Raw genomic sequence first — 21,197 nt, 5'->3', positions numbered from 1 at the left:
TCAGGGTGGATATTTGAGCGCCGTTCTGCCGTCTCTCAGGAGAGGAACGCAGGTATGACGGTGTTACGTGTGTGTGTGTGTGTGCGTGTGTGTGTGTGTGTGTGTGAGTGTGTTTGCTACAAGGGCATCTGCTGCTCGGCATGAGATTCAACGAGAGCAAAACATGTTGTGAATAATTCAGCAGACGCTTCACCTGAGATGAGGAGGAAGAATAGAGGCTGTTTTATTCTCTTCTGGGTCACAGAATGCAGTTCATCTGCGTTAAACGCCATCAGCTTATAAATCACGGATGGGAATGAACTTAATAAGCACAGTCTAACCAACAACATCAAACAGCTGATATACGTGACAGAGATGTAAAAAATAAAAATGCTCTTATTATATTAAATTATTGGGCCATTTTTTAAAATAAATTAATACTTTTATTCCTCAAGGGTGCATTAAAATGATCAAAAGTGTCAGTAAAGACATTTATAATGTTACAAAATATTTATATTTCAAATAAATGCTGTTCTTTTGAACTTCCTATTTATCTCTGAATCCGGAAAAATGAAATGTATCACGGTTTGCACAAAAAATATTGTGCAGCACAACTGTGTTCAACATTAATAATAATCAGAAATGTTTCTTGAGCAGTAAATCAGTATATTATTATGATTTCTGAAGATCATGTGACACTGAAGACTGAAAATTCAGCTTTGATCAGAGAAATAAATTACAGTTTAACAGATATTCATATAGAAAACATCTATTTAAAATTTTAATAATATTTAACAATTTTTACTGTATTACTGTTTTGATCAAATGAATGCAGTCTTTATGAGCCAAAAATCTTTCAGATCTCAAACTTCTGGAACTTCAGGTGCAGGCGTCAGGAGCCACGGGGATTCATGTTATGTCTCCGATATGTTTTTTTTTGACTCTCAAGTGACAGACAGACGCTGATTTGCATTTTATGAATCACCAAGCACCACGGTTACAGCTAAAAATCTTCTTTACTGTTTGACTGAAAACTCTTCTACATCTAGGATGGCCTGAGGCTGAGTAAATTAACAGCACATTTTCATTTTTGGTGAACTATCCCTTTAATTTCCACCCTGATTCGCAGCGAGCGACTCCTTCGATCGGGAGCTGATGGATGCGGGTCCGGCTCAGACTCTTTCTCCTGCAGATGAAGATGAGGAAATAATGAGAGCCAGTGGGGAAGTCAGAGGAGTAATGAATCTCTTCCTCTGCTCTCTCAGAGACAGCGGCGTCTGCCGAGCTTCATCAGCCCAACAATTCATCTCTGCTGACCGAACTCAGACCGGCAGAAAACCAGAGCAAACGAATCAAGACCTCTGCTATCGAAGACCTAAAACACACAGCTCTTCTTCTGCTGTTATCGGAGAACTGCACAGATTGTTTGTCTGCAGCTGCTTTCATATACAGGCAGAAACTGATGTGAAAATATTCTGTGTGAGCGCATGCGTACAAACTTTTTTACTTCAACATAGGCCTTTACAACATGCCATAATATAATAACACAGCCCTGCAACTTAAAACAAAGGCCAAATATTGCATAATTTGAATATGCTGAATTAAAAAAATATCAAAAATATTGTATATTTGAATGCATTTTTTTACTTAGAAATTTTATTTTTATTTTTTGACGATATAGACACGTCCTCTTCCAAGCAGATTCGTAATATTTTATGTTGATTGGAAATTCTTAATTATTGCACTGATGGTGGAAATGGGGATTTTCAATGCTTTAACTCTTTTCTTACAGCCACTTTCTATTTTGTGAAGCTCAACAATCTTGTTCTGTACATCAGAACTATATTCTTAGGTTTTACTCCTTGTGATGGATGATTAAGGGAATTTGGCCTTTGTGTTCCTCATATTTATAATCCTGTGGAAGAGGAAGTCATCGCTGGATTTCATGCTCCTAGTCACCCTGGTGTGCTAAACATGAAAATATAAATGGGAATATACTTCAGAGATATTTTACTCATATTTCTAGGGGTGCCAATAATTGTGGCCAACATTCATTAGAGAAAAACATTCATTTCTCCCCACTTTCAATTGTTTTACTTCAATGATAGGTTAGAATTTTGTGAATTTTTTGAGTGAAAGATCAAAAGAATAAACAATGCAGATTTATTTTTACAGCCGCCTTTGCTCATATTTATTAGGGGTGCCAATATTAGTGGAGGGCAATGTATATATATATATATATATATATATATATATATATATATATATATATATATATATATATATATATATTTTTTTTTTTTTTTTTTTTATTGGAGAACAGCAGCTTTCATAAAAAATTAAATAAATATATATATATATATATCCATGTATAGACAGATAATGCAGAATACTGGAAAAAAATTTGGCTTCCTATATATGTAAATGTATTATTTAATATATTGCATTATGTTTTGCAATAAATTCCCATATATTTTTATTTAATAATGGTTCAGAGAACAAACAGCAGCCAAAAGAAGGAAAGCAATCAAATATAAGTGACGTGTGTCGATACTAAAAACTGGTGCTTGTTTTTTGAAAATTAAAAAGACAATTAAAGTGATTTACATAAATGACCTCTAAGATGATCCCTTAAGTGCTTCAGAAATTCTAATTAATTTCAGTTATTGTTTGGGAATAATTCACTAATGACAACGCTTTGCATTCATTTTTTATTATTCATCATTTATATCGCTACAGTTTAATAGCATTTCTAAATGCAAACCTCTGGAGATGCTTAAATATGCAGCTTCATGTTCATTTGGTTTATTAGGACAAAACTAAAGTTTCAGGTCTGTTAAAAACAAAAATGACTCTATTTACTTGCTCATGCATGTTCCTGGTCATATTATGAATGATTTATTAGTGCACACCATTATAAAGAAATAACACATACTCTTATGTTAAATGAAATGTGCATTAAAAGTCGCTCCACCTCCAAAATTACTTTCCTTTTTAATGCAATCTGGCCAAATTGACTATTAATCTTACAGCCATATTCATATTTCACAGAAAAATCACGCACACAAATAATTAATTGATTAATTCAACATAAAAATGTACTAAATAAAATACACTATTCATTTTTATGTAAAATATAATTTTATATAATAATTTTTATATTGCAATTTTATATAATATGATATATCTTATCATATTATATAATATATTACAACATATGATTTTTTATATATATGCATCTGCTTTTTATAAATATTCTGAATCAGTTTTATATATATTTCCATTTTTATTTTATAGTTAGAGTTAGAGTTATAGTAATTGTTTGTGTTTTAGTAGCTTTTGATTTTTGTTTATATGGTTTTTATTCATTTCTAGTTAAGTTTGAGTTATTTTAAGAATATATAAGAAGGAAAGTTACCTTGGCAAGTATGAAATGAAAATATTTTTTATATTTTATTTTAATTCCATTAACCTTTCTTTTATTTCAAGTAACAATATATATATATTTTTTTTAGTTTTTATGTAATTTAAGCCTATTCAAGTATTAAAATGTGTAATAATGAAATCAGTGAAAATTAAATGCAGTAAAAACTATAATGTATGCATTTGAAATATGCTATTTAAATCATTTTTTTATTTTTTATTTGTATTGCAGTAATGAGAATTTGACTGGATGAATGTGACCCGGACGTTTCTGGACAGGTTTTGAGGGATTCACTGACACAAGCAATTAAAAAGACAATCGTTAGCGAGGGTCACGGGCCGCCGGGGGAATGCGGCGGTTAACAGAACTGCTCTCTGAAAAATAACAGCAGCAAAAATAGACGAGACGAACAGATGGAGTGCATTCATGTGAGAGGAGGTCTCAGAAATGTCCTCTGTTTGGGAACGAGGTGCTGGGATGTTCTGACATTTACGGCTCCATCGGCGCTAAAACTAGAAACATGCCATTTATAAACCTTCTCTTCACATGAGGACTGAAAACAACATGAAATGACATTCACAACACAGCAGCCTTCTGAGATGAAAAGGAGAGGAGAGGAGAGACGAGACGAGACGAGACGAGACGAGACGAGGAGAGGAGAGGAGAGGAGGAGAGAGGAGAGGAGAGGAGGAGAGGAGAGACGAGACGAGACGAGACGAGACGAGGAGAGGAGAGGAGAGGAGAGGAGAGGAGAGGAGAGGAGAGGAGAGGAGAGGAGAGGAGAGGAGAGGAGAGGAGAGGAGGAGAGGAGAGGAGAGGAGAGGAGGAGAGGAGAGGAGAGACGAGACGAGACGAGACGAGACGAGACGAGGAGAGGAGAGGAGAGGAGAGGAGAGGAGAGGAGCGGAGAGGAGAGGAGAGGAGAGGAGAGGAGAGGAGAGGAGAGGAGAGGAGAGGAGAGACGAGACGAGACGAGACGAGACGAGACGAGACGAGATGTGAAAAGTGAAGAAATGAGACAAAAAAGAGTTGAGGTGAAGAGATTTGACGAGAATATGTGAGAAATGAAGAAAGAAAAGAAAAGATCCAAGGAGAGACAAGAAGATATGAGATGAGAAGATGTAAAAAAGTGAAGAGACGAGAAGAGATGAAAGAGAAGAGATGAGAATACAAAGATACAAGATATGAAATGATAAAAACAAGAAGATACAAGTAGAGAAGATATGAAATGATACTAGAATCTAGATGATACTAGAGAAAACAAAAAAGAAGATATGAGTAGATGTGATAGGATCCGAGAAGAAAAGACACAAAAAGAGAAAAGTCATGAGAATGGGAAGACAAGAGGAGATGAGAAGATGTGAGAAGAGAAGATACAAGATATGAGATGAGAAAAATGAGAAGATATGAGTAGAGAAGACACTGGATGAGAAAAACAAGAAGGGAGGGGAATAAAAGAGAAGATATGAGAAGATGGGATGATACAAGAAGAGAATATACAAAAAGAGAAGAGTTGAGATGCAGCACATCTGTAATTTCTTATGTTTTTCTATGTCGGAGAAGTGTTTGAGAAAGGCCAGCGAGACACGGATGAGACTGAGCCGTTCTGCTGCCGCTCTCCACAGATGATGAAGATTGGAAAACCAACTGAGCAAAGCATCCTGGGAAATCACCTCCAAATTCCCTCTAATAACTGATCCATAACCCACAGCTAGACTTCCATCAGCATCTCATCCTGATTCTCCAAATAACAGCTACAGCAAACTCAAATACTGCAATTCCATTATTATAATTAACCCCAAAAGTCAAAAGACAATTCATTATGTGATTAATGAGAAATTATAGATTTTAAATATTTAAATGTTTTGAATGCAAATAGGGATGATGCATGAAAGGATGCAGATGAAATAAACAAACATATTTCATAATCAAAGCAATTTTAAAATCAAGAAATGTCATGATGTAAAAAGGAATAAGAAATATTTTAGTGATTAATTAAATGCAAATGAGCAACAGTGAAAGCTGTAGTGATAGTGAAAGAGAAACAATTTTAAATAATTATACAATAATTATATATTATATGTAATAATTAATTAATTATTACAAAAAAATAAATCATTATTGTTTTAATTTCTAACCAAGAGTACAATATCAATGTGGTGACAGAGAGATAATTATAATATTTTTTATAAAATATATAACAATAATAATTTAAGCAATATACATATTTTGACGTGATTAAATCAAATGCAAATAACCAAATAAGCAGACTCACATACAGTATAAATATAGTGAAATAAATAATTATATATATATATATTAATATTTGATAAATTACAATTATTAAATATATTATGATTTTGAAGGAATAGAAAAAATTGGTCAATTTGAAAGTAATTAAATCTAATACAAATGAGTGACACTGATTAATAACCACATAAACAGACTGTGAATATAAATACAGTGAAAGATAAATTATTTTAATAATTATATCTATTGAAATACAATGGAAAAGTACCTCAGTAATAAAAAAAAAGTGTTCCGAGTGAATGACCCAACTATATCAAATATATATATATATAACTATATATATATATTTGATAACCTTCTATCAAATACAGATGGCAGAGTATTGAATTACATAAAACAAAATTGCAGAAATAAACACATTTTAGATCACCAGATATAATTATGTCTAAGACAGCAGATGCATAATTTTATGGTAAGTTAGAACAACTTGTACAGCAACAAACAATAACAGTGAAATAATCAACTAACTATGATCATCTAGCCCTCTATTAAACATTAAAAAATGATTTCATCATACCATCAGCTTACTCAGTAGAGCTGCATTACACTGAAAAAAATATAATACTTTTTTTTTTAAAGGTAAGTGGTTGCAAACTATTTATTTTAGCTAGGTTTAAATAAATACTTTTTTTTTTTTAAGTTAGTCAAATAAGTTTGTTTATTTAAATATATAAATTAATTACAACCACTTACCTTAAAAAAATGTAGTAAATTCAATTAATCTTTTTTTTTCCAGTGTATTTGCGCGAAAAGTTTGTGTCAAATGTAACAATTAAAATGTGAATTTGTGAAGCAGACTGTCCTAAATTGTTGCTATAGTAGCATAATATTAACACTATCACTGCAAAAAAAATGCTTTTCTTACTTAGATTTTATGTCTTGTGTCCAGCCCAGATATCAAAACATTTTTAATCAAGAAGGATGTTCTAGACAAGTAAAAATTATTGTCTTGTTTTCAGAAAAAAAGTCTAAATTAAGTGAGTTTTTGCTTGAAACAATCTTGTTTAGCAGATTATTTTGCTTGTTCTAAAGCATAAACTCACTTAATTTTGACTTGTTTTTTTCTGAAAACAAGGCAATAATTTTTACTTGTCTAGAAAATATATATTTGTATATTTTGTTTATGTATGGACAGACATATATGTATATATGTGCAAATGTATATATTTTATTATTTGTTGGAGTATTATTATTAAAATATTCAAAACATATTCAATAGTGTTGATATTTCTCGGGTATTTTTGTATTTGAAATTTTTTTCTTGCAATTTTATCTTTCAATGTATGTTCTGCTATAATTCAGTCTCACTATTGCTTAGCAGAACACTACAAACTTCATATCTGGGCTGGAAACAAGACAAAAAAAATTAAGTAAGATAAGCATTTTTTTTTTTTTTTGCAGTGTAAGCATTTGGCAACTGTATTTTTAAAATATATTATAATATTTAATAATTAAAATCTATTTTCACAGACATCTTGAGTGAAGAGGTGGGATAGTTGCCCTGAAGCAAAGTTTAAAACTGGTTTGTGTTGGTTGCGTCTGAGAGCAGCTCGTGTCGTTTCTCTTCAGCAAACGCCTGCTTTAATGGATCTGTCCATCCACAGAGACGGCTGTGAGACGCACTGAGAAAGGCCAAACCACCCGACACAATTTTTCATGTTTCAGCGCTGAAGGTTTTTTATAGGCTCGCAATTTCAATGCTAAATAACAATCAAGGCTACAGTGAGCTAAAAACAGCGGCGCTGGAAGCGAACCATCAATTACGCTCGACCCGCGGGGACAACTTTAGCATTTCTCCAGAGGAACTCTCCAGCTAATGAAAAACATACGGCGAGGCCTTTAAAACAGCGGCTGACATTCACTGTTTTCTTAAACCTGCTCAATTTCTGACCATTGGGGAGTAACCAGTTACATGTAACGGAGTTACATAATTTAATTACAAAATAAAGTTACAGTTACTGAGAAAAATTATGTAATTAAATTAGTTACTTATGAACATGTTAATGATTACAAAGGGGGTTACATCTGAATATTTTCACACACAAACAGATTTAATTGATTTCTTTCATAAATTGCACTGACTGCTTTAATATGAGACGCCAATGTTTCAGTAGTTTAGGACACAGAATAGGACACATGCTTATTTGACAACTGTTTTATTTCCTATTTGGATTTATGTATATGGTGACCAGAAGGTTATCAGTATTATTTTTGTGTGATATACTATTCCATTTTTGGTTAATGTTTGAATTACGACTGAATTTGGATAAGATTTTATTTTAATATTTCTTTTTAATTTTGTATTAATTTTATATTTTTTTATACATTTTAATTGATATTTCTACTAAGTATTTAAGTAACTTAACTACTAAGTGTAAGTTTTACAATTTGGCTTTTTATTAAATATGATAAAATAAAATAAAATAAATCCCCTCTGTAAAAATATTTGACTTTAATATCTCTATTATTAGATAAAAAAAAAAATCTGGCTTTATCCGTTGGCTTTATAAAACTTAGAAATTATGTTTTGCATAAAGTAAATGAAGCCATTGCAGGATCGTTTACATTTTATTTCAATGCAATATTATTTTCATGACAATTCAACACATTTCTGCCCAAACTTTCATTAATGTCATTTGTAACTGGTCATCTTACTTTTAATTGTTTTCGTGACTCTCATTATTCTCAACATTGATTATCATTAGATTTTCATTTAAATTATACTTCATTTATATTTATCAGCAGAATTTATTTTTAGTAATTATTAAATTGTTTTTGTGATTCTAAATATTCTCAACAGTGATTCTCATTAGAATCTCATTTATATAATACAAATATAATTTTTAATCAGCATCATTTAGTTTTTAGTACTAGCATGAAGTATAAACACGTCACAGTTTAAATTATTATTTTGTTTGGATTACAGTATCTCAGATAATAAGTATTTGAGGGGTTGCATATAATTTTCTCCTGATTTTTGGGTGAAATATGAGCAGGACCAGAAAATATGATATTCTTGAGATTTTGTTTCTATAGCATGAATACTGTCAGAGCCGTGGCAAAGTAGTTATACACGGGTTTTGGGAAACGCAGGTTTAAATCAGACTCAGATTAGTTTTGGTTCTAGTCCTCCTCTCTCTGTCCAAATAATGTCTAATCGTCTCCTCTCTATAATCTTTAAGTATAAAAAATATGCAATTCTCTCTGCTGTCAATCATTGCCAACATGTTAAATGAGAAGGACAACATAAAGTCTGACATAAAAGGTTGCTAAGTTCACATGGCTTTACACAAGATCTGACTGTGATCACAATATACAGTCAACAATCATAAAAACAGAACAAAATCATATAGTCCTTAAACTTCATGCATCCTTAAACTTCCACACTTTGAAGAAATATTCAGATCTAATGACATTTTTTTTTGTAGCAGGAACGCATAGAAGCTTGTTTGTAAAAAAAAGGTAATTGTGTCTCACAATTATGATTCTTTTTTTGCAATTCTTAGTTTATTTCTAACAATTCAGAACTTTTTTTATTGATATTGTGAGATATAAAATTAGTTTTGCAAGCAACTCAGAATTACAATATATAAACTTAGAACTGCCAGACATAAACACGCAATTCTGAGAAGAAAAGTCTGAAATGTGAGATACAGTATAAACTTAGAATTGCGAAAAAAGAAGTCAGAATTGTGAGATAAAAAGTCGCAAATACCTTTTTTCAAAGTTTAAAAACAATCTGAATTGTGAGATGAAATATCGCAATTTATTTATTTTGAATTCTGTGGCAGAAATGGGCTTCCATAAAAAGTACCTTTATTTGCATTTGGTCTTATTCTTTCTTCTAAGATAGAGTTCACGCAGCCAGCATAAGAAACACAAAGTCAAAAGAGTCATTCACACTGACTGTGATTCAGAAACACCAACAATCCACATGAAGAAACCACTCACAGAAAAGAGAAATCACCACTGAGAACTCTATAACATCAACTGTTTCTCCTTTACTGCAATGAGAGTGAATGGAGAAAAATAACTTCTCAAATGTTTCTCATACAAAAAAGACCTAATAATCGCTCAGATCTGCCAAAGTCTGCCAAGAGTTAGAGATCTTAATATGAACTCAAATGTTTCTTATCAAACTGCTCCACATCAATTTATGACAACTACTGACTCCTTTATTATTTCTCTGCAGGACATTTAGATGAAACATCTGAGCGGAACTCACAGTAGACATCCACCCTGATGGACTTGATGGCCGGTGAACCCAGTCCGTTCTCGGCCTTGCAGTAATAGCGTCCACCCTGATGTCTCTGGATCTTCGCGATGTGAAGGGTTTCGTTGAATACACTGGAGTCCTGGAATCGGTCTGACACGCTGCCTGCTGTCTTGGTCCATCGAATCTGCATGAGAAAAAAATCACTTCAATCTCTAATCATACCATTTCACACATTACACCATTTAGAGCCTAATGGAGCATTGACGGAACCATATATGCACGTTAATGTTGCATGAACAAGTGCAGAAGCAGCGAAGCATGTTTGATGCTAGTGAATAATCTACATCTATGAAGGCGTTTCACGCAATACAGCTAAAATGGCCTTTTAGAAACAGAATTTTATCCAACTTTGCTGAACAAACACCACAGATAAAGACAAGACACTATAGCCAAAATCATTGTTTTTTCTTTGTGCACTGGTCAATTATGGTTCCATAACATTCAGAGAAGTGGAAAGAAAACATCCATCCATTTTCTGAGGGGGTTGTTCATATAACATTAGTTTGACATATATTTAGCATTTTATTGAAAATGGTGAAAATGTATTATTTTTTTCTTTCTGTTGACCGTATTTTCTAATTCATGGAGTGATAAAAAGAGAAATGCAGAATCACCTCTGGAAAAGCCTTTAATATGTCAACAAGACTTTTGAATCAATGTTCAAACTATTGGAAAGAAAAAATCCAAAATACACATTTAAGTTTTTGTTTATTGCACTTGATCTATTTGCGCCTATAGGCTAGATTTAAATTCCAACGCATACTTTTAAAAGTTTTTTTTCCCTACTTCAGCAGCTCTTACATACACCAAATTTTAGAGTTTTATTCCTCTCTGTATTCTGAATATTTTTACTGAGGGGTTTGTTCATATAACATTAAATTGATATATATTTAACATTTTACTTCTAAAAACATAGCTGAAATGCTTTTTTTCTGTCTGCCTGTGGTATTTTCTGATTTATGGAGTGATAAAAAGAGAAATCCAAAATCCCTTCTATAAAAACCTTTAACTCTAATATGTCAACAAAATCAAACCAGAATTTTAAACCAATGTTTAGATATCTGTTCTGTACATTTAAAGCAAATTAGTACTTATTTCATTAGATAATACAATAAGACAATTGTTAATACAAAACAATTGTCTTATTGTACAGTGTTTATTTAACTAGGGAAAGTATTGAGATATCTATTAGTTAATTCTCCTGTAGTGTCTTGCTATTTTGCGCATCGCTTTATACGACCTGACAGCGTGTGACTAAACCACCCACACAAGACGTACCATCAGCCTGAGCATCAAAACTCTGCAAGTCAAAGCTTGTTAGTCTGCAGAAATCTGGAACGCAGGTCTGAAATAAACGCGGATGCACCAATAAACACTGAGACTTGAACTGCAACAACCCGACCTTGAAAATAATGAATCATGCTGTGAATTAAACTCGCTGTTTACACTTTAGATGCTTTTTGCTTTAGTCACAAGTGTTCTCAACTATCTGCAACTCATTTAGCAATCAACTCTCACAAGCATGGATGAGATTTGTGATAAACTTATTAATGGAATGTCTTGAAAACCATTTGGTTCCAATGTTTTTAAATGCAGCCAGCTCTCGATCCGCAACACCTCTGACATTTTCAGTCGCATCTTTCTACAGCCGTGTGTGTAAAGATGCTGTGCGGCACTATGTCACAGTCACTCGTTTGTCAAACAAATGCCAGCACGAGTCCTCTGGGAGCCCCTCCTCGCATTTCGTCTCAACAATGCCGGTGTCAATTTAGCTAGCGTGCCAAGATGCCATGTGTTCTGTGGAGTGACAAGGTGATACCACACACTGCCATTCACTTTATTTCACCGTCGCGTCCCAGTTGATACAGATATTAACCGTTGTGTTCCTTTAGAATCAAGGGGAGGATCTGATGAGGATTGAGTGTCCCAGTCAAGGGATCTTGGGAAAGTCGGGACACGGGGAGGGAGGATCTGTTTTTGTCAGTCTGCATGGTTCGGGCCACCCAACTCATTAGTGCCGTAAATTTAACCTCAGGCTATTTGTTTATAGGCACTGTTTAAATTCAGTCGCCTAACAAACAAAGCATTGAAATACTAACTGCAATTCATAACTTATCAAGTATCTTATTCTATAAAATCAAAGACAAATATTTATGGGGGCAATAAGATCATCTTAATGTGAATTGATACACAATATTTCAGACTGTTTCAGCCAAATAATAAAAACTGACAATGTGGCTGTAGATTCAGATTTATGATACTTGTGTTTTTGCAGAATGAGGTTTACAGCTCCTGAAATGGATATAAAAACATATTATACTTCAGACCAACTAACACCATCACATAAATATATAGAAGATTGTGCAAGTGTTGCGGTCCTACTTGCCCCGCTCCGAGCGGGATTCGAACCACGGTCTCTAGCGTGGGTGGCGGGTGCTATAACGAGGAGGCTAAAGGCCACGGCCTCTAGCATCACTCGCTAGAGCGCCACTTGAGATCAGGGAGTGAGGTTTAACCTGCACAGCACTTACCCGCTGGCCTCTGCTACACTCAACCCCCTAAACCTCACTCCCATCCGGGTCACGGCATCAATGATGCGGTACTACTCGCCCCGCTCCAAGTGGCATTCGAACCGCCGTCTCCGGCGTGGGAGGCAGGCGCTCTAACGAGGAGGCTAAAGGCTAAAGGCACTTACCCACTGGCCTCTCCTACACAAGGTTATATACAGTGGTATGCGAAAGTTTGGGAACCCCTTGCAGAATCTGTGAAAATGTGAATAATTTTAACAAAATAAGAGAGATCATACAAAACGCATGTTAGTTTTTATTTAGTACTGTCCTGAGTAAGATATTTTACATAAAAGATGTGCATATACAAAAAATAGCTGAAATTATTAAAATAACCCCCTTCAAAAGTTTGGGAACCCTTGGTTCTTAATACTGTGTGTGGTTACCTGGATGATCCACGAATGTTTTTTGTTTTGTGATGGTTGTTCATGAGTCCCTTGTTTGTTCTGAACAGTTAAACTGAGCTCTGTTCTTCAGAAAAATCCTCCAGCTCCTACAGAATCTTCAGTTTTCAAGCATCTTTTGCAAATTTGAACCCTTTCCAGCAGTGACTGTATGATTTTGAGAACCATCTTTTCACACTGAGGACAATTGAGGGACTCAAACACAACTATTAAAAAAGGTTCAAACATTCACTGATGCTCCTAAAGGAAACACGATATATTAAGAGCCGGGGTGATGAAATCAGGATGGAGATATAATGGAGATATAATGGAGATTGAAATATAATTTTTTTCCATTTAGTACTGCCCTTCGGAAGCAACAGAAGATACTTGCATGTTTCCCGGAAGACAAATTAAGTACAATTTACCTTGATCTTCAAATTCAAAATGTTTTTCATATGTAAACATCTTTTATGTAAAATATCTTAGGACAGTACTAAATAAAAAATAACATGCATTTTGTATGATCTCTCTTATTTTGTTAAAATTATTCACATTTTCACAGATTCTGCAAGGGGTCCCCAAACTTTCACATGCCACTGTATATATATATATATATATATATATATATATATGCCACTGTATATATCTATCTATATCTATATATATATATATATATATATATATATATATATATATATATATACACATCTTGACAACAAGATGGCGCCAGTTTGTTCGGACGCCGTCTAGGTCGCTCCGCTAAGATTGTGTTTTTATCTACTTTTTTACTTACTTTTACTTTCTCTTTTTACACATTTCACGTCGGCACTGATCACCTATAACAAAGAAACACTTTTGGACATTGGAAACCGCAACACCAACCTGTTCCAGGACACTTTATCCAGGAATCCAGCAGATTCTTCGGAACGCAGAGATGAACAATAACCCCCCGAGGCGAAGGATCAAGAAACACCGCGGGAAACGCGCTGGGATTCGAGACAGACTCAGGAAAAGGGCTCACAGTCCTCCTCTTCTGAGCATTCTGCTCGCAAATGTCCAATACTTGGAGAATAAGATGGACGATCTTAGAGCCAGGATAAGTTTCCAACGGGACATAAGGGACTGTAACATCCTTTGTTAAGTCAGAAACATGGCTTTCGTCCATGGTCCCGGTCACTGCTGTAATGCCAAGTGATAACTTCTCTGTTTTTCGGACGGACAGAACAGCAGAGGCCAGTAAATCCAGGGGCGGAGGAGTGTGTTTCATGATTAACAAGAAATGGTGTGATCCCAGGAATATCTCCATTCTGTCGCGTTCCTGCTCGCCTCATCTGGAACATCTTTCCATTATTTGCCACCCATTTTATCTGCCCCGGGAATTTTCATCGATCATTGTCACTGCTGTGTACATTCCACCAAAGGCTGACACCGGCTTGGCTTTGTCTAAGCTTCACGATGTGCTCAGCAGATACATTAACAAACATCCTGACGCTGCCTTTATCATCGCGGGGGACTTTAACAAAGCTAACCTCAGACAGGTCATGCCAAACTTTCACCAACATGTATCCTGTCCAACTAGAGGACCAAACACACTGGATCATTGCTACACTCAGTTCAAGAATGCCTACAAAGCCCACTCACTACCGGCTTTTGGCAAATCGGACTATGCCGCCATTTTCCTCACACCGGAATATAAACAAAGGCTCGTTCAGGATCCTCCGGTGCAGAGAGTAGTGATGCGCTGGTCCTCCCACTCAGAGGCTATGCTGCAGGCGGCTCATGATGACGTCGACTGGGACATTTTCCGTGCGAGTTCTTCTGACGTCAGCGAGTTCACGGATGTAGCATTAAGCTTTGTAAACACGCTAACCGAGCAAGCTACAGAAACAATAACGATAAGGACATTCTCCAACCAGAAACCGTGGGTGGACAGAACAATCCGTGCTGCGGTTAACACACGCACTGCCGCTTACAATGAGGCTCTTCTGACCGGGAATATGAGCGAGTACAAAGCATCGTGCTATGCTCTTCGATATGCAGTAAGAGCCGCTAAACACCGATACAGAGAGAGAATTGAGTCTCATTTCCAGCTCAATGACTCTCAACGGATGTAGCAGGGACTGAGGACCATCTGTGCCTTCAGAAACGAATCCTCCACGGAGGTGAGAGCAGATCCGTTGCTGGCCGACAAGTTAAACACCTTCTTCGGCCGCTTCGATTGCAACGGTGGCGGCGCGACTCTGCCGTCCAGCGCGTCAGGAAGCAGCAGGCAGAGCAGCGATGATCCTGTAATCACTGTGTCGGAGGATGAGGTTCGGAGGGCGCTAAAGAAAGTGAATGTCAGGAAAGCAGCCGGACCTGATGGGATAACCGGCCGTGTTCTGAGGTCCTGCGCCGATCAGCTCGCTGGTTTGTTCACGTCTATCTTTAATGAGTCCCTTGCTACCTCCGTGGTTCCCACCTCATTCAAAAAATCCATCATTATCCCTGTGCCAAAGAACAAAGAACAAAAAACCCTCTTGCCTGAATGACTATCGCCCAGTTGCCCTCACATCTATAGTCATGAAGGTTTTTGAGAGACTTGTAAAGAGCCACATTTGCTCTTCCATACCTGATACTTTGGACCCTCTTCAGTTTGCCTATCGCCCAAACAGATCTACGGACGATGTCATCTCTCACGTCCTCCACTCTTCCCTTACACACTTGGACAGCAACAATGGGAATTATGTAAGGCTGCTATTCATTGACTATAGCTCAGCTTTCAACTCTATAGTCCCCATCAAGCTGGCCTCTAAACTCACTGACCTCGGCCTAAACTCCTCACTCTGTGAATGAATTCAAGACTTCCTCACCGGCAGACCTCAAGTGGTCAAAGTTGGCCAGTTCACCTCAAACTTCATCACTCTGAACATAGGAGCCCCACAGGGCTGTGTCCTGAGTACCCTGCTCTACTCTCTCTACACGCATGACTGCGTGTCCTCTCACAGCTCCACATCTATTATCAAATTCGCTGATGATACTGTGGTTCTGGGCCTCATTTCCAACAATGATGAGACCGCATACTTGGATGAGGTAGAGAGACTCACATCATGGTGCCAGGACAACTGTCTCTCTCTGAATGTGAGCAAAACTAAAGAGCTGATCATGGACTTTAGGAAGAGACAGCAGCAGCCCTACACTCCTCTTATGATGATCAGTGGGACCCCTGTGGAGAAGGTGAGTAGCTTCAAGTACCTCTGTGTAAACCTCTCCGAAAACCTGACTTGGACTACACAGATTCAAACACAGGTTAAGAAAGCCAGGGAAAGACTGTACCACCTGCGACAGCTTTCTATTGCACAACTTTCTATTCAGGGACCATAGAAAGTGTATTGACTCAGTGCATCTCAGTGTGGTATGGAAACAGCTCCAATCAGGACTGCAAAGCACTACAGAGAGTTGTGCGCTTAGCTGAGCGCATCTCAGGGTCTGCTCTCCCCTCTCTGCAGGACATCTACCTCAAACGCTGCAAAAATAGAGCTGTCAAAATCATCAAGGACTCTAATCACCCTGGTAACCGTCTATTCACTTTGCTTCCATCTGGTAAGCGCTTCCGTAGCTTGATGGCAAAAACTGAGAGACTTAGGAGGAGCTTCTTCCCCCAGGCCATCAGACCCCTAAACTCTAACTCTGTGTCATAACATCTCACGACTCCATGTAAATATCACTATATCTGTCAGTCCTCTATCGTGTGTGTCATGTGTTCCCGCCTCATGTGTCCATATTTGGTTTGTTTCCTGTCCTTGTTAAATGTAATCATTAGTTAATTCTTGTCCAGCTGTGTTTGTCTCGTTATCTATGATTTACCTGTGTATTTACAGTCCTGTCGTTTCAGTTTGATTGGGTCTGGTCTACTCGTTACTCCCCGGTGTTCCTGTCTGTGTCAGTCTTGCCATGTTTTGATGTCGTCATTAAAGACATATTTGAGTTTACGTCCTCGTCGCCGTGTTCCTTGTTCCTCCCTCGTGTGTGCACCGTGACAATACCAATAAGCTATTCATAATTTTTTCTACCTCATATTGCTGCTATTTAAATACCCTGTACAACTTTTTTGCACATTCCTGTTATTTATGTCAACAACGTACTGACCTGCATATTTATAAAAAAAATTTATCTTTTATTTCATTCTTTTAATTTTTTTTCTACTTTTCATTTTCTTAATATTTGTATACTATATAATTGCACTGTCCTTGGAGCGGACCTGACTTACATTTCACTGCTGGTTATACTCTGTATAATTGTGTATGTGACGAATAAAAATCTTGAATCTTGAATATATATAAGGTTATATATACCTATATATAACCTATATATTAGGGAGACTGGAGTAATGATGCTGAAAATTCAGCTGTGCATCTCAGAAATAAATTACAGATATTCACATAGAAAACAGCTGTTTTAAATTGTAATAATATTTCACAATTTTTACTGTATTTTTGATCAAATGAATGCAGCCTAGTGTTAAACTCCACAAACATAAAACTTTAGGATAATTAAACACAGGGATGGCTCCATGTGATCTCTGAAGCCACATGAGTGCGTGTTTGAGTATTTAACGCACAACGTTGTGTTTCTGTGTGAAAGCCGGAGCCGGAGAGGACAGATAGACTCTAAATGCTCACTGTCGGTGCTTTGTGATTAATCTTGACAGTCATTTCAAACTGAGGTGTCGTCGTGAATATGAATAGAGTCGGTTGTGATCTCTGTGAGAAGATTCAACAAAGACGAGCTTTTGCTGGAAACTCAGCCGAAGGAAAGCCAAAAAAACCTGCTCATATTTCTGAAATATATGTGCTTGTCAAACTGCTGAGAGAAAATTAGAAAATGAACAGGCATTCAAAACACACAGTTACAATGATTCAAGGCAAGGGAAAAATCTCACGTCATAAGAGTTGAGAAAAGGACTGTGGGAGTTTAATAAGTTCATTGCTTCATCCCTTCATCCTCATTAAACACACAGAGTTTCTGTCCTGCCTCCTCAGCAGATTCAGCATCCTCATATATTCACATTTATATGGGATCTTTCAGTTTCTGACGCTTCACTACATCAATATAAACTATATTGCTGGTTTGCAGTTAAAGGTGAATCATGTCATTTTATTTCATTATATATATATATATATATATATATACCAATCCACACCACTCCAGTCCATCAGTCAACATCTGTAGAAGACAAAAGTTGAAACTAATCCATCATTAAGACGTTTTTAACTCAAATATGAGTCTATAATCCATAATAACACTTCCTCCAGTGAAAAAGTGCATCTGCTGTTGTCTCTCACATCAAAATCCAGCCACATATTTGTTTAGAGCTGTTTTGATCTGTGCAGATTTCTCTCCTGATTCAGACCAGAACACTTTTTCACTGGAGGAAGTGTTACTATGGATTATGAACGTGTATTTGAGTTAAAATCGTCTTAATGCTGGATTAGTTTCATCTTTGATTGATGGACTGGAGTAGGGATGGGTACCGAAACTCGGTATTAAATCGGTCTCGGGGCTAAATTATGAAAGACCGGAGTATCGATAAGCTCTGACGTTATCGGTACTTCTGTCGGTATTGGAGAAATTAAGAAAACACACATACATTTATTGGTTCTCTCTTTCTCTCTCTCTCTCTCTCTCTCTCTCTCTATATATATATATATGTCGCCAGCTGTTTTTATGTGCAATAATATTCAAACATTTGTCTATGATGCATTTTTGCTATGCGCAATTCAGAAGCCAGATCGCGCTCACGCGGAGCTTCAGCACACGCAACATGAAAGTCCTGTTTAATTATGATAGAAGAGAGAACCAACTATTCAAACATCTGCTCACACTTTAGGCCTGTGGCTGTTATATTAAGCTAAGTATATATTTTTTTTTTTCGATTTTGGCTTCCAAGGATTATAGCCGCATTTCTCCCTTCCCTTCATAGCGGCGCGGATTCGTTCCTCCGAACCAAAACTTATCTGAATCAGCTCAATCAGTGATTGTTATAAAATGCCGTCTTTACTGTTGCTACATTGCAGGACATATTTGATCGTAAAACGTTGAAAGTACTATCTGCTGTTCCCCAGGCTGAAATGTGTGTGCGCGCGTGTGCCTGCGCGGCGGCGTGCTCCAAAACGGACAAGCAAAGTACACTTTGAGCTTCGGGCGCGTCGAAATAACACACAAAAATATGCCAAAAAATACACACACAATGTGTCAAAATGGCCGGTTATGAGAGTCTTCACTTTTATGTTTTAAGTGGACGAGAACAGTTGGGAGAAAATCCGATGCGTGTCAGTATATTGTCTTAAAGTGTCAGACTGGAGCTTGAGCCATCGATGTTAATCAAAGAACAAAATACAAAGAGAAAATCACCCACAGCTCTTAATCTGAACAACATTATAGCTTTAATAAACATAAATCTATCAGTACATACAGTGAAAACTATGCAGTGCTCATTTACATTTGATTACTTTTGTAACTAGTACTTACCTGAACATTAATATTAGTAGACCTTCATGGAAAAATGAAAGCACTGTTTATTTCATTTCGTTTGTGTGTTTGTTTTATTGTATTTGTCAGTTTGTTTTACTTTGTTTCTTTGTTCATGTTGTTACTGTATCTTATCTTATGTATATAAAACACTAAAAATACCTGCACACTGGTGCATTTACAAATTGATGAAGTGCAGGCATTTTTAGTGTTTTATATACATAAGATAAGATACTGTAAGAATATGAACAAAGAAACAAAGTAAAACAAAAAGTACCGATAAGAATACTGTTAAAGTACCGGATCGATAAGCAGTATCGATAAGAGTAGTAATACCGTTAAAACCTTAACGATACCCATCCCTAGACTGGAGTGGTGTGGATTATTGTGATGTTTTTATCAGCTGTTTGGACTCTCATTCTGACGGCACCCATTCACTGCAGAGCATCCATTGCTGAGACACTGATGCAGAGACACATTTCTACAAACCTGATGAAGAAACACACTCATCCTAATCTCGGATGATCTGAGGGTGAGGATATTTTCATGTTTGGGTGAACTACTCCTTTAGTTTGTATGTAACAGGCACAATCACACTGTGAGCGTCTTCAGCTCTTTAAGAGAAGGATCTGCGTCCAGTGGGAATGGAGGATCCTGACATCGAGAGAAATAGATGGTCGATCTGCCCGAGGCTCTAATTGAGATGCTGTTTGCGATCGGCATGATTCTGTCAATGCATGCCAACACACGCATGCCGAGTAAATCTCTCTCGTGACCTGCTGAAATTACCGCTCTCCAAACGCCACACGTTGCCTCCTAATTGCTTGTTTGCTTTTTGCATTGAGGCGTTTGTGCAGGAAATGTGTCTAAAAGCAGTTTACAGCCAGCAGTGAACAGACATCAGAGCGCTGTGGTCAGACTCGCCACCGCATCAATACCGCTAATATCACAGCGTCACATGCACTAGAAGATTTACTGAGAGTCCATATGAAAATATGTAAAACATAAAACCGCAGTGCAGGAATATGTGATCAGAATGAGAACGCCAGAGCTGCAGAATATCAAAAAATATATTAATCAGAATTGACTCCGAAACCATAATTTGCACTTTCATCACAGCAAGAATGTGATGAACATGACCTGAATAAAAAAAATAATAAAATAAAAAATAAAATACAATTAAATTAAAATAAATGCAATTAAATTTTACTCTATAAGAAGGACTTATGAAATTTTAAAATTGCATGTTTTATATTCATTTTTTTAGACTGAGAACGTGTGACATCACCATGTAAAATTAGTGTGTGTGTGTGTGTGTGTGTGTGTGTGTACCCACAAGGGTAGTAAAACCTGACATTTTTTGACATTGTGGGGAGCGGCCTGCAGAAAAAAATGATTAAAATAGTAAATGATGTTTATCTGAAAGTGTGAGAATGCAAACAGGTTTTCTTTAAAGGGCAGGTTTAGGGTTAGGGTTGGGTTAGAGGATAAAAAATATATCATCTGGTCAGTGTAAATCTGGTCAGTGTGTGTGTGGGTAGTGGGTGTAGTGTGTGTGTGTGTGTGTGTGTGTGTGTTCATAAAGCTCAGGTCAAAATAACACGGCAACAGGGGACAATTTTTCCAAACTACTTAAAGATGCAGTTCACCTAAAAATTCCCATTCTGTCATCATTTACTCGCCCTCATGTCATTCAAACCTGCACGACTTTCTCTTTTTCTGTGAAACATTACAGAAAGCAGAAA

The 21,197-nt window shown here is 36.5% G+C and overlaps 1 protein-coding gene across 1 annotated transcript in view; it reads right to left on the bottom strand.

Annotated features, from left to right (window-relative positions):
- The window catches only part of LOC306843535 (MAM domain-containing glycosylphosphatidylinositol anchor protein 2-like), a gene marked incomplete at both ends in the record, with an annotated part of 198,681 nt that overhangs the window by 101,676 nt on the left and 75,808 nt on the right, over nucleotides 1–21,197 (bottom strand). Inside the window, one exon of the mRNA XM_079375063.1 lies at nucleotides 9,939–10,113. Within this exon, the coding sequence (XP_079231189.1) occupies nucleotides 9,939–10,113 (175 nt within the window). The remainder of the gene's footprint in view (nucleotides 1–9,938; nucleotides 10,114–21,197) is intronic.

Source organism: Barbus barbus (assembly GCF_936440315.1).
Source record: "Barbus barbus genome assembly, chromosome: 24".
NCBI classification, from domain to species: Eukaryota; Metazoa; Chordata; class Actinopteri; order Cypriniformes; family Cyprinidae; genus Barbus; species Barbus barbus.
Note: the sequence above shows the minus strand (reverse complement) of the source record. Positions and strands in the feature narration are given on the sequence as shown.